Here is a 15,078-nt window from a genome sequence, read left to right on the forward strand (position 1 = left end):
TAGTTCCCTCATTATCAGCCGTGACCGAGATGATGGCTCATCTGAGGGAGGAGATCTACAATGTCAGAAGCCTTATACAAGCCCAATTCTCAAACATGAGCGATGTCACAAGCAACACACAAAAGATGCGAGATGACATCCGACACGACATGGGCAGCCAGAGTCAGGGGGCCGAGCGTCTGGCGAATGTGTTGATCGCCAAGTTGGACACACTCCAGGCGAGTCTGACTGAGCTCTCCTCGATCCACAGTAGGGCCACCTCGGTGATCATCACGCAGCTAGGGAACGTCACAGATGGGGTCAATCTACTTATGGAACAATCAAGACTGAGCAAGGAAGCCACATCCTCCTCGAAGAAACCCTAGCCTGCTTTTTCATTTTGACATGTATTTATTGCTTTACTCTTTGTACCTACATCTACATCAATACAATGAGTAGACAATTTTCTTCAATATTGTGCAAATTTAATCTCTAATTGCTTGTGTGATGTGCTTTCTTCCTTTTTGCTATGATGACAAAAAGGGGGAGAAAATATATAATATATTGAATAGACATGTAAAGGGAATCAATGAAAAAAATCAATAAAAAGCAAACTTTTAAAACACACAATAATTTGTTCTTAGTGGATTCGATACCTCGAGGCTCATTATCTCTCTGTTGGGGCTCCTAACGGAGTAATCTCCAGAATCTATTCAAGGGATATTCGGAGATTAGTTGAATCATACTCAAGAACAAATTTGCAGATTTTCTCTCTAAAAATCGAAAATTTAAGTTCAAAAGCTTCAATACACTAAAAGAAATTTCAGAGAATCAAAACAAAGTTGAATGCATGTGTTGAGGGGGAGAATCTGAAATTTCAGGAAAACAAACTCATTAAACATATATAAGCCAAACAATCGATTGCATGACATGAAGGCTTATATAATTTCAAATGAAAGGGGGAGCTTTAACTTCAAAATTTACTGTTTCACACCTTTCAGTTTTGGATAAATTAAATAACTAGATACTTGAATTCATTTTGAAATTTTACTATAAATTTTCTTTTTGGTTGAGCAATTCACTTTACATATACTCAATGTTTTGTCATCATCAAAAAGGGAGAGATTGTGGAGTGATTGATTATAACCCTATTTGATTTTGATGAGCTCAAAGCATTTGAGTATATCTTATGTTTACTAATGAATTCAATCTAGTATTTCAGTGAAATTCTTGTAAATTTATGGTTAAGTGTCTCTAGATTTGGTTCAAGACATTTTGGATAAGTTAAGAAGTCAATTTGAACCAAAGTTTGAGACTCGAGTCGACTCCGGAAGATTACGAGTCGACTCCAAGCGTATCAGAAGCACTGGCACAGGCTCGAGTCGACTCCTGTACATTACGAGTCGACTCCGACTGAGAACAGACAGACAGACAGAAAGATCCATCTCAGAATCTGTCAACGAGTCGACTCCTGAAGAGCGCGAGTCGACTCCGATGCTTGCCGAGTCGACTCCAGGGTAGTACGAGTCGACTCCAGGGAGTTACAGACAGAAAGACAGAGAAGTTATTTTGGACCCTGAGAGCCGAGTCGACTCCTGAGGAACTCGAGTCGACTCCGATGGTTGGCAGGTCGACTCCAAAGGAAGCGAGAGTCGACTCCCAGTGTGATACAAGGCAAAAGTCAGAGAGCAACTTTCAGACACTGAGAGCCGAGTCGACTCCCGCAAAGTCCGAGTCGACTCCAAGACAGTGCGACCCCAAAAAGACAGAAGACAGTATTTTCGTCTCTGAGAGGCGAGTCGACTCCAAGATAGTTTGAGTCGACTCCAAGGCAGCGCTACACCAAAAAGACAGAAGACTATTTTTCGGATACTGAGAGCCGAGTCGACTCCGCAACAGTTCGAGTCGACTCTAGGACGGCACGAGTCAAAAGACAGAAGATCGGAAGTTCGGACTCTGAGCGCCGAGTCGACTCCCAGAATTTCTGAGTCGACTCGAGTGAGCAAAGTTGAAGAATACATCTATGGATTCCTTGGAATGAGTCGACTCCAAAAGTGCCAGGTCAGCTCCAGACTTTGGGGAGTCGACTCCGAGTTAAGTCGAGTCGACTCCCAGTCGAGAAGAGCACTTTAATTCAAATCCGGAACAGTTGCCGAGCCGACTCCAGAAAAGCATGAGTCGACTCCTGCTGCAGCCGAGTCGACTTCAGATCGCGCGAGTCGACTCCGATCCCAACGGAAACATTGTCAGGATGTGCAGAATATGCAGAACGGCTAGAAGATTGTGTCTAACGGGAATGGCTTAAATAGCCACAGAGAACTGTAGCAAGGTAGTGAAGCGACATTCCATTCAAAGAAAACAAGAAATCTTCATCTACCAAAGGATTTCAAAGGAAAAGAAGGAAGAGGGCCATTAAATCCATTCAACCAACTCTTCCTAGCATTAAAGAAGTCTCCTTCAGCCTTCAAGTCTTAAAGACATTCAAGAGGAGACCCAGAGTTCGAGAAGCCCTCCTCTATATCTTCATAAATTTGTTTGAGGGCTCTTAACTTCTCTCTTATTTATATCGCTGAATATCTGCTTGTTTAGAAGCTGTATTTTTCTGTTTGTTTTTCAATCCATTTGGCCCTTACTTGATTCAATCAGGGGATTGAATCAAGGGTGTAAAGGTTTGTTGGTGAGCCTAGGTTGAAACCAACGTGTAAGGGTTTGATTGTGATCCCGAAAAAACAATCGGGTGGTTCTAGTCGGTGAGCCTGGGAAAACCGACCGAGTTCGTTGTGATCTCGTAAAACAACAAGTTAGGTTGTGAGCTTGTAAAACAACCGGCTGTAATCCGAGGGGTTATAGTGAATTCCCAAGTGAGGCTTGGGGAGTGGACGTATGAGCAAGGGTTAGCTCCGAACCACTATAAAATCATTGTGTTTGTGATTGCTTTGTTGTCTCTTACTTTCATTTCATTCACTGCACATAGCATCTAATTAATCAACTTGCAAAAAGTATTAATTAGTTATTCACAAACCATTTAATTGCAATAATTATTTTAAAACCCAATTCACCCCCCCCCCCCTCTTGGGTTGTCTATCTGGGCAACAGACGTCAAGACGAGGCCGGCGGTGCCCGCGGCGGCCGGCTCTCTCCTTCCCACGGAGGAGGTATGCGCACGGGGGAAGAGGAAAAGCCCGCAGCAGTCGGCCTTCTCCTTCTTCCCTCTCTTCTCCTTTCTTTCTTTCTTTCTTTCTCTCTTTCTCCTTCCACTATTCCTTCTCTGTTTTCACTAACATTGAAGAGGAACAAGGGAAGGTGGTGCTCTCCGGTCCTCAAGATGGCCGCCACTGAGGGCCGGCGACGCTTGTGGCCGAAGGCATGCCGACTGCCACAGGTGCCTCCCCCTCCTTTTCCTTCTCTCTTCTTCTTCTTCTTCTTCTTCTTCTTCTTTTATCAAATGGTATAACAAAGCGGTGAAGCTAGAATCCTTACCTGTGGGGAAGATCCGGCGGCTCCCTTCCGGCGGCAAACAGAGGAAGAAGATCACCCCAAAAAAAAATCCGGCTCCGACGGTCTCTCTCCCTCTCTCTCTCCCTCTTTGGCGGCTGCACGAGGAAGAAGAGAGGACTTGGGTGGCCTCAAAGAGAAGGAGAAGAAGCCCTAAAAATAGGGCTTCCTCCTTCTTCGGGATGGATCCTTCCATCCCGGTGCCTCACGTGCAACACACGTGAGGCCGAAACCTGAGACTGGGCTGGTCAAATGGACCGGGCCCAGTTCCGAGGTTTCACATCCTTCCTCCCTTAAAAGAAATTTCGTCCACGAAATTTTCGTACATGCAATTCAAGAGTAGAAAATACTTCTTTCAAATCAAGTCATAACACTCTTCAAATCAAAGTCGTCCTGTCTGACCAATGTCAAATAATTCCATTCACCACACTTCCTCTGCACACACTGGTTTAAACTTCAACATACCCATGTCAAGTCTAGATTTTTTTTTTTTCTAGAATTACTTGCTTATTGGTATGTTCATTATTATGTCTTAATCCGGGTGAACACTTTCGAAATTTAAAAGTTCATATTCTTCTTTTGACAACTAATCAAAAATGTTATGTAGCTATTTAATCTTTTCTAGCAGTATAATGAGTTATCTAACAAAGAGCAGTGGGTATGGTTAGACAATAAATAGAAATAAATATTGGGACTAGATTAATACCTGTCGTCAACACATCAGAAGCCTGTGCATCTTGCTGTGTAAGTGCAAATACTCTTCCTTGAGTCTTTGGCCCCTGGCTTCCTTCCATTGCCTGAGTAGATCTATTTTCGTTTCTTTGTGGGCAGTCTGCAATTTTATGACCTATCTTACCACATCTAAAACAGGCACCGGTGTTCCAATGGCAATCCTTGTCAGCATGAGCCTTACCACATCTGGAACATTTATTGATATTCATCTGCTTAAGGTTGTGACTCGTAGATTTCTTGTTTGAACTTTCAGCGTTTTCATTGCTCTGCACCTGAAATTCATTTGACCTGTTTCTCTTCTTTTGATTTCTTTCCCTTTCCAACCGTTCATCAATAACTTCCCTTTCAATTATTAAAGCCTTATTTACCACAGCTGCATAGGTAGTCAATTCATAAGGTACCACTTGTTTTCTAATTTAAGTCTTTAGTCCCATCTCAAATTTATGCGTTCGATCTAGTTCATCTTCGACTAACTTTGGAACAAATTTGGCTAGCTCGGTAAATTTGGCTTCATATTCTGCAACAGTCATATTTCTTTGCTTTAGGTGAATAAACTCCTGCTCTTTCTGCGTCCTTACACTCCGAGGAAAATACTTATCACAAAATGCTCCTCGAAATCTTTCCCAAGTGAGTGGCTCCCTATCCTGCTCATATTTATGTTCCAACATCCGCCACCAGTTGAATGCCTCACCTTGCATCATGTATGATGTAAACAAAATCTTTTCATCATCCTGGCATCTCAAGACAGCAAATGCTTTTTCCATCTCTATAAGCCAATTATCTGCTTCCAACGGTTCTGTAGTCCCCTTGAAAGCTGGAGGAGCCAGCCTCTTAAATTCAGCTATACTGCTACGTTGTTCACACTGTTCCCCCCGTCCTTGCTGTGGCTGTGTCTGGGGCAACTGTGCTTGTTGTTGGAGCAACTGCTGTTGCACTTGCTGTTGCATCTGTATAAGGCCCACTATGGTCTGCATAACTTGGCCTAGGCCTGGCTCTTGTTGTCATGTTTGAGTATCACTAGCAGGATTGACGACTCTCTCCTGCTGAGGGGTGTTAGCAGCTTGTTGGGGTGTGCTGTCATTTTGCGGGTTGGGTGCCTTATTAGTAGCTCTGCGAGTAGTCTTTCTCGTCCGATGTGGACGCATCCTGACCTATGTCTATCAGATAGCAGCATGCCAATAATAAGCTTACCAATTCATTACAAGTACATTGAATAGTTGCTACAATCATCATAAACTAACGTCCCAATGTCCCTAGTGTCTACCCACCTACACTCATGTCATGTCAGATTTTTTTATCTCATAATTTATCCAATTATGCTCTGATACCATAAAAGTTGTCACACCCCCGGCCCGAGATTACGAGCCGGGGGTCCGCGCCAACCGCCGCACACCCGTAGAAAACTCTCCCCACGAGCATGCAAGGCATCTTAACCAAACATCTCAGTTATATAAATAAAATAATTCAGCTGAAATAAATGCAATCTTATTCCATTGACTGACACAAATTATATAGTCTCACAGTTCTAAATACGCGGCGGAACAATAAATATAAAACATCAATTTAAATAAAGCCTAATCTAGGATAACCTGTGCTTCAGTTCTTCTAGTCGCTCTCCCATTTTAAATCTCCGATAGGTTAGTTCTCGGAATCTGTAAAACAACGAGAAATTGTATAATGAGCTAGACAACCCAGTAAGTAATAAACACCTTAACTAGTCAATTCATATAATAACATAAAATATAAATACAAATTATGATGAATCAACATAATAACATAATCAATTCCTTTTCAAGCACAAATTCATTAAAATTCGTATTTTTTTCAAAGATCTATATACATAATCATAAATCTGATTCGAAACAAATTATATTCATCTCATCAGCCTTTAGCTACGACCACATTTATACCCTGTGGCTAGGCCAGAAATAGAACCGCACTTATACCCTGCGGAGTGGGCCAGAATACCGCACTTATACCCTGCGGAATGGGCCAGAATACCACACTTATACCCTATGGTGGGGCCAGAATTACCAATGCATAACCCCCTATTGGCAGGGTCCAGAACATAGCCAGGCTGAGAGTTCTAAATCTGATGCACATCAAAATTCTTTTGTAACATAATAGATATATCATAATCCGATCTAAATATGCATATACGATGCAAAAACAGTAATGTAACAATAGTCCGAAAAATATTATTCTAATTCACATATCCATTTTTCATTTAAAGCATCATCTCGTAAAATTCATAAATCCCATATAAATTCATTAACAATTTATCGATGCAAAAATAATATTATATAAATGAAGAGTCTAGAGAAGGCAGTTCATTATTTACATCGAACGCGATCCACAACAAATCCAATTAATCTCACAAATCCCTTACAGAACCTAATACCCAAAAATCATATTTTTCTTTTAAAATTCATCACAATATATATAAAACTTAAATTTTAACATTCTCCCAGGGCCGACCCTGCAGAAGTGTCTAGCCCCCTCCGGGTTCGGATTCGGATTCGGGTTCATACCCGTAAACAATCCTCTCCCTTTATTTATTTATTTATTTTTTTCTTTTCTTTTTCTTGCTTTTCTTTTCTTTTCTTTTCTTTTCTTTTTTTCTTTTCTTTTCTTTTCTTCCCTTCCCTTTTCTTTTTTTTTTTCTTTTCTTCTCTTCTCCAGAACCTTCTCCCGACTTCTTTCTTCCTTCCCCTCTTTCTTTCTTCTTTCTTTTTTTTTTCTTCCTCCTCCTCCTCTTCTCCCGACTTCTTCTCCTCCCCCCTTTCTTTCTTCTTCTTTCTTCTCCCGCAAAGGGAGGTCGGCGAGCTCGAGAGACGTCAAGACGAGGCCGGCGGGGCCCGCGGCGGCCGGCTCTCTCCTTCCCATGGAGGAGGTATGCGCATGGGAGAAGAGGAAAAGCCCGCAGCAGTCGGCCTTCTCCTTCTTCCCTCTCTTGTTCTTTCTTTCTTTCTTTCTCTCTTTCTCCTTCCACTATTCCTTCTCTGTTTTCACTGACAGAGAAGAGGAACAAGGGAAGGTGGTGCTCTCCGGTCCTCAAGGTGGCCGCCACTGAGGGCCGGCGACGCTTGTGGCCGAAGGCATGCCGACTGCCACAGGTGCCTCCCCCTCCTTTTCCTTCTCTCTTCTTCTTCTTCTTCTTCTTCTTCTTCTTTTATCAAATGGTATAACAAAGCGGTGAAGCTAGAATCCTTACCTGTGGCAAAGATCCGGCGGCTCCCTTCCGGCAAAGATCCGGCGGCTCCCTTCCGGCGGCAAACAGAGGAAGAAGATCACTCGGAAAAAAAATCCGGCTCCGACAGTCCCTCCCTCTCTCTCTCTCTCTTGGGCGGCTGCACGAGGAAGAAGAGAAGACTCGAGTGGCCTCAAAGAGAAGGAGAAGAAGCCCTAAAAACAGGGCTTCCTCCTTCTTCGGGATGGATCCTTCCATCTCGGTGCACGTGAAACCTGGGACTGGGCAGGTCAAATGGACCGGGCCCAGTTCCGGGGTCTCACATTAGTCGAAGCTCTACCGCTCTTTGGCCAATGAGTCCGAGGCTCACAGTCAAATGAAGCTCCAAAATCACTATCAAAAGCCCCGAAGTGCTGATCCTCATCCTATGGGTGCTCAGCTGGTCCTCCAAAAGTGGAAACAGAGTCTCTAGCCCCTGCTGGCTCATAAAAAGTGGGTCCAGCTCCTAGGTCTGATGGAGGTACTGTTCCTGAGTAGCTTCTACTACTCTCTGAGAAGAAGAATGTACCTTTATCTTTGGTCTATCCTTATTATCTCCTCCTTCTTCCCTGCCTCCTCCTCTGGTCTTCATCCATTGACCATATCTCTTGGAGTAGCCCATCCTATGCAATGTCCTGTTGTTGTACGTTTGCAAACGGAACAACTTCTTGGCAGCCTCTCCATCTAAATTAACACGTAACTCTCTAAACATCAAGGAAAGAGCCATGTCGTAAAACAACCAGGCCTTGGGCCTGCTCACCACGTCATTCATCTACTGAATCATCAGCCGGAATGTTCTGAAGGATCCCATTGACAATGTGAAACATAACACATATATCCCGTTCCGTCACGAACTCAAAGCAATCGGTCTACGGGAAGACTGTCCGGCTGACTATAGGATGGAGCAACCTCATATCGATGCTCGATTGGTTGGCCTCCATATTCTCTGCATCTAAAACATCTCTCATCCCAAGAATACATTCAAGGCAGATCTTCTTCTCGTCCAACCCGTCAGCCACAATACCTTCACTAGGCATGTGGAGAATCCAACCAAGATCTCTCATGTTGAATACAATCTCCACACCATTTAAATGGATTCCACACTACCCACACCAAATTTTGTTTCGTGATAAAATTCTCCAACCAGATCGGATAAGTGGGCTCTCTCAAACTACATACAAACTTCCAACCAAGCCTCTTGATTTTTTTCTCTAATAGAAAAACCCTATTATTGCAAAAAACTTATCACGCCCCCGAGCCGAAATCGCGAGTCGGGGGTTGCGGCAATCGCCGCACACTTGTAGGAAACTCTTTCCACAAGTATCCAAGGCATCTCATCATGATATCAAAATCAGGCAGCGAAAATAATTTAACTAATAATATGCAATCTTTATTTCATCAACTAACTCAATTTACAATATCTTACAATTTCAACATTAGTCTAAGGTAATACATAAATTTAAATAAAGTATAATCTAAGATAACTTGTGCCACAATTCTTCTGGTCACTCTCCCATATTGTAAAACTTCAGTCGAGCTAACTCTTCGGATTTGTAAAAATAGTAAGATATCTTATAATGACCTAGACAACCTAGTAAGTAATGAATATCTTAACTAAACAATTCATATAATAATATAAAATATAAATATAAATTATGATAAATTAGTATAAAGACATAATCAATTCTATTTCAAAACACAAATTTATTGAAATCCATATCCTTCAAATATCTGTATACATAATCATAAATCTGATTCGAAATAAATCACATTTAATTCAACAGCCTTTAACTATGGCTATAATTATACCCTCTAGTAAGGCCAGAAACAAAACCGTACTTATATCCTGCGGAGTGGATCAGAATACTGCACTTATATTATGCAGAGTGGGCCAGAATACCGCACTTATATAGTCAGGCAGAAAGTTTCAAATCTGATGCACATCAAAGTTCTTTTTATAAAATAATAGATGTATCATAATCCGATCAAAATTTGCATATACGATGCAAGAATCATAAATATGACAATAGTCTGAAATATATTATTCCAGTTTACATATCTATTTTTCATTCAAATCACCATCTCGTAAAATTCATAAATCACATATAAATCCATTAACAATTTATTCGATGTGAAAATAATATTATATAAATGAAGAATCTAGAAAAAGCATATACTTACTTACCTTGCAAATGCAATCCAACTAATAGATCTAATTAATCTCAAAAATTCTTCTGAGAGCCTAATATTTCAGAAATATACTTTCCATTAGAATTTCGTCATAATTATTTTAAAAATAAAAATTCTAATTTCCAACACCCTCATAGGGCTGACTAAGCAGGAGTGCCTAACATTCGAGTCAGTCCGATCAAAATGATTTCATCGACTCATGCTCAAAATAGAGCACAGATGGTTCAACAAAGATCGAGAGTGATCAAATCTAACTGTGTTGGCAAGGACCAAGATGGGCACCGACATGCTGCCCGACGACCCTAAATAGGGCCTTGTCATCAAGGTCAATTCAAAACCACTATGAAGAGTCCCTACTAGATTCAACTATCTTAGAGAGAGTAGAAAGAGAAAATACAGAAGAGAGAGAAAGTACAGGTAGAGAGAAAGTCCAGTAGAGAGAAATAAAAAAGAGGAAGAGAGAAAAAGTGGAAAAAAGAGAGAAAAGAGAGCAGAAGAGAGAAGCTAAACTCCACGACTAACGAAATAGGGATTTCTTTTTTTCTTTCTTTTCTTTTTTTTTCTTCTTTAGCGAAACAGGGGAAGATTCTCCCCACGACTAGCACAACTATGTCGGAGTCGATGGTGGCACCTCGGGTCAAAGGACTCATGGCCGCCACCATGGACGGCGATTGATGGCAGCTAGCGACCGACAACGAGGGAGGACGGACCGAAACAGGACACCCCTATTTTGGATGGTTTTCCGGCGATTCGCTGACCCAAAGCTCATCTAAACTTAGCTAGAGAGAGAGAGAGAGAAAGAATAAGAAGACTTACCTTGGTCCCGGCGGAGTTCCGACAACTCTCTCTTCAGCGATAAATCAAGGAAGACGAAGATCCGAATCAAAAGAAGAGGTGGGATTTGGTGTTTCGAGCTCGGATGAACTTGAAGGAGGACGAACTCTATAAATAGATTTCTCCCGGCTCTATCCGGTGGTTTTCGGATCGGGGAGGAGTCCTCATCGCGATCGGAAGTGAAGAAGAAGACTCCAGCTGGAGTCTTCCTCCTATTCGTCTTTGGGCTAGGCCGGTCAAGTGGACCAGGCCCAGTCCACGGCGTTTTGTTAGATGTATGCCCTAGAAGCCAATTTTGGCTGACACATTATTAATTCTAGGACATAATTTGTACTTGACTTTATTATTATTGAATAAATGAAAGGCATCTTTTTCATTCATATTGTTATTGTGTCTATGAATCGTCCAAGAAATTAATAAGATGATGATGCATATTCTCAAGAGTTGAGAATTTGAGCCATGTATCATTAGTGATTAATTTCTAAATGCTCCTGATCGATGGATCATCACGAGGACGGTGATCGATCCGACGAGATCAGTGCACACATTACTTTTCCTGTGGATGGACGAGACTCAAGTCCACGGTGTAGGAACACTGAAGTAATAGTGCAGGTGCTTGTTAGAGAACAAGGATACTGAGCGTGACCAAGACAAGAAGTCACTTGGATGTCTATCCACTCATCAGTGACTTGCTTGATGTTGCAGTAGTGTGACTGGTCCTTTGACCTGCGATGCTTCGGCGACTCACAGTGAGGTTATTGTAGTTTGACTGCACATATATATGGTCTTTAGCCATATGGGTCCATGCAGTGTAGATTGGCTACAGTAGGTTCACTGTAGGAGTAGGGTATGCACCTATAAGAAATCTATCGACCTTGATAGATAAGAAGAGATCCTATATGATTTATAAGACTGAGTTCGTAAGACCTCGGTCGGGGCAGATTGTATAGTGAAGAAAGAGTTTTCCACTCTCGAGCTTAAGTCAAATAAATCTTGACATATGACAGACGATGGAGTTTGACGAGTTGTCCATGACCTCCGTCCTGTAGGGATCCACGATAGTAGGACTGTATCACACGATAACGGCACCTAGAGGTTCATTATTCCATTTTGCTGGGTAGCCACTACATGCTGCTAGGTGTCACTGGTGGATGGTGAGACTCACAGGAAATATCTCGATGATCGATAAACCCTAATGAGTTGAGTTGGAATCGTTCCAACCCATTGAAAGGAGTTTTCAATGATATTGTGATAGAGATCGCAATATATCTCACTACCAGTCAGAATAGAACCTATGGGGTCACAAACACTAGAAGTATTGACCGATCCGATGGTTGAAAAGTGATTATGAATCACAAGTAATCAGTTCGATTGATAATAAGTTGAAGAAGAAATGGAAATTGATTAATTGGACTTAAAACACGAATCCTACTTGAAGTGAGATTCCTAGAGTCCTAATTGGATTAGGACTGGGAGTCCTACTTGGAGTAGGACTGGGACTCCCAGTCCTAATTGGATTAGGACTTACCTAGATTAAACCCAACTGGTTCACCCTTGGACTAAGCCTAATTAGATTAGGGCTTAACCACATTAGGACTTCCCAATCCTTACTTAATGAGGATTAGGGTTTACCATGAGGGAGGGGCTTTTACCATGAGGGAGGGGCGCAAGCCCCTCCCCTTTTTCATCCTTGGTGCGGCATGAAGAGAGGGGCCGACGCCCCTCTTAGGAAATAGATCTAGGGCTCCTAACTTGTAGGAGCCCTTGATGCTTTATAAGGAGAGGGGCTTGGCGGCACCTATGTATTGGAAATCCTCCTCTTCCTTGTGCCGTACGCCCCCTCTTCTTCTTCCTCTTGGTTCATCCGCAAGCAAGGAGAAGAAAAGAAGAAGGCCTTGGCGGCCTCCTCCTCCTTCTTTCCTCCTTCCAACGCAGGGAAAAGAAAGAAGGCTGCAGGGGCTTTGATCCTTCTCTGATCTTCATCCTTCTTCTTCCTCCTCCCAAGCACAATCAAGAGTTGTTTCAAAGGGAGGACATCAGCCATTAAAAGAAGTCTCTGCAAGGGAGCTAGCACCCTGGGGAGACAAGAAAACCTTGATCGGTCCTCTACTTCGTGTGGATACCCATAGAGGCCAGACGCTTGTGCGGCTGCAAGCGAGCCTTCTTCCAAAACCACGATCATCAGGTTGCGATGATCACCTACCTGCACAAAGGTGAAGATCTGATCTTCCTAAAGTTTTTAAATGTTTTAATCCTTATCTAACTACGAACGATTTTTGAACAACGTTCATGCGATGAACGGTTGATCCCGCGCATGCCTCTTCCGCTGCCATCTGAATTTTTTTTAAATTTTCTGCGGCATGGGCGGGTTCTAACAGTGGTATCAGAGCCTAGGCATCATAGATTAAGGTAAGGATTAATTATTTAAAGGCATCTTAGATCTAAAATTTAAAAGGTTATGCATGCTGAAAATTTTCTGCATGCAGATTTTTTAGGGGTGCTGATTTTTGTATGCTGATTTTTATGTGATAAAATGATGATTCTAATTGCATTGTTAATGAGATTACAAAATTTAGAATCATGATTAGCATGATCAGCAACCTATGTCATAACATTATCAATTAAGTTTCAGATATGAAAAGTATAATTGCTGCATGTGGTGATGATCATAGGATTCAAACCCTTTTGGTATCAATTGTAAAGACCTGCGATGTGATCTGCAATATCATGTAATTTTTCAGATGCTTGCATGCATCTTATTTGATATTTTGAGAGGCCTGCGTGCCTTCTAAAAGGGGATCTAATTTATTATTATTTTTATTTCTGTGATGTGATGTGCGTTGACGATCAAGTCGAAGATAGTGCATGAGATGAACGGCGATCCGAGCGGTTGATGGCGATTGGATCAAGAGTTGATCAAGGATCGAATCAAGGAGGCTTGGAACCAATTCAAGGGTTGAAGACCAGTTGATCAATTGACGTGCATGTGCTTGTAATATGACCTAATTAGAATCCATGATCATCACCTATTTAAAGTTTAGCTTTACTTAATGCTGCGATTATAACTGCCTGCAATGTGCCGTTTGCATGTGTTGCCCAGATAGACAACCCAAGAGGGGGGGTGAATTGGGTTTTAAATTAATTTGGATAATTAAAACGTTATGGATGATTAATTAAAAACTATTGCAAGTTATTTAATTAATGCTAAGTGCTGTGAGTGATGTGAGAGGAAGAAGAGAAGAGACAATCCAATGCAAACACAGAGTTTTATAGTGGTTCGGAGCTACCCCTTGCTCCTACGTCCACTCCCCAAGTCTCTCTTGGGAATTCACTATAACCCCCTTGGATTACAGCCGGTTGTTTTGCAAGCTCACAACCAAACTTGTTGTTTTACGAGCTCACAACGAACTCGGTCGGTTCTCCCAGGCTCACCGACTAGAACCAACCCCGATTGTTTTCCCGGGCTCACAATCAAACCCTTACACACGTTGGTTTTTAACTTGGCTCACCAACCAACCTTAAACCCCTTGATTCAATAATACAAGAGATAGAAGAAAACAGAAAATAGCTTCTCAAAAAGCAGATTTAAAACAATATAATCGTAAAGGAGTTAGAAGCCCTCAAACGCTTTTAAGCTGGTGAAGAGGTATGGCTTCTGGAACTCCGGTCTCCTCTTGAAAGAGTGGTCGACTTGAATGCAGGAGGAGGAAGCTTTGATTGTTGGGAAGAAGTTGTTGGAGCAGTAAATGCAGATCTTCCCTTTTTCGTTTAAGAGCACTTGGAGAGCTTGAAAACTTGAATGCTTGGAGTGGAATATCTGTTCTCTACCTTGCTACAGTCCTCTGTGGCTATTTAAGCCAACCCCCACGGAAACTAGCCGTTACTCTGCTTTTTCTGGCCGTTCTGCACACTCTGCGCAGCCTGACAATATGACCGTTGGTGGGTTGGAGTCAACTCGCGCGATCAGGAGTCGACTCGGCTGTAGCAGGAGTCGACTCACGCTTTTCCGGAGTCGACTCGGCAACTGTTCCAAATTTGAATTAAAGTTGCCGTCTTGACTGGGAGTCGACTCGTCTTGACCTGGAGTCGACTCGCCAACTTCTGGAGCTGACCTGGCAATTTTGGAGTCGGCTCATCCACTGAAGTCCGTGGATCCAATTTTGAATTTTGTCCACTCGAGTCGACTCGACTGTCCTGGGAGTCGACTCGAATCTCAGAGCCCGAACTCCCGATTCTCTGTCTTTTGGCTCATCCAGTCTTGGAGTCGACTCGAACTTCCTTGGAGTCGACTCGGCTCTCAGTTTCCGAAAGTTGGTCTTCTGCCTTTTGACGTGAAGCTTGTCTCGGAGTCGACTCGAGCTGTCTGTGAGTCGACTCGAATCTCAGAGGCAGTAACATGGTCTTCTGTCTGTTGATGGTCGCTCAGTCTCGGAGTCGACTCGCGTACTGCGGGAGTCGACTCGAATCTCAGAGTCCGAAGATCGTTCTCTGACTTTTTCTTTGTGTTTCTCTTGGAGTCGACTCTTACTACCCTGGAGTCGACTCGTTGAACATTGGAGTCGACTCGCGCACTTCGGGAGTCGACTCGTTGACAGTTTCTGAGTTGAAGCTTTCTGTCC

General features: G+C 42.5%; 1 protein-coding gene across 1 annotated transcript; it reads right to left on the reverse strand.

Annotated features, from left to right (window-relative positions):
• Positions 1-4,622: 4,622 nt before the first annotated feature.
• Positions 4,623-5,153, reverse strand: LOC120105260. Its single transcript, XM_039117571.1, has one exon. It carries the CDS (start codon positions 5,151-5,153, stop codon positions 4,623-4,625), a length of 531 nt encoding a protein of 176 aa, XP_038973499.1.
• Between the last annotated feature and the right edge of the window lie 9,925 nt (positions 5,154-15,078).

Source organism: Phoenix dactylifera, unplaced genomic scaffold (genome assembly GCF_009389715.1).
Source record: "Phoenix dactylifera cultivar Barhee BC4 unplaced genomic scaffold, palm_55x_up_171113_PBpolish2nd_filt_p 000242F, whole genome shotgun sequence".
NCBI classification, from domain to species: Eukaryota; Viridiplantae; Streptophyta; class Magnoliopsida; order Arecales; family Arecaceae; genus Phoenix; species Phoenix dactylifera.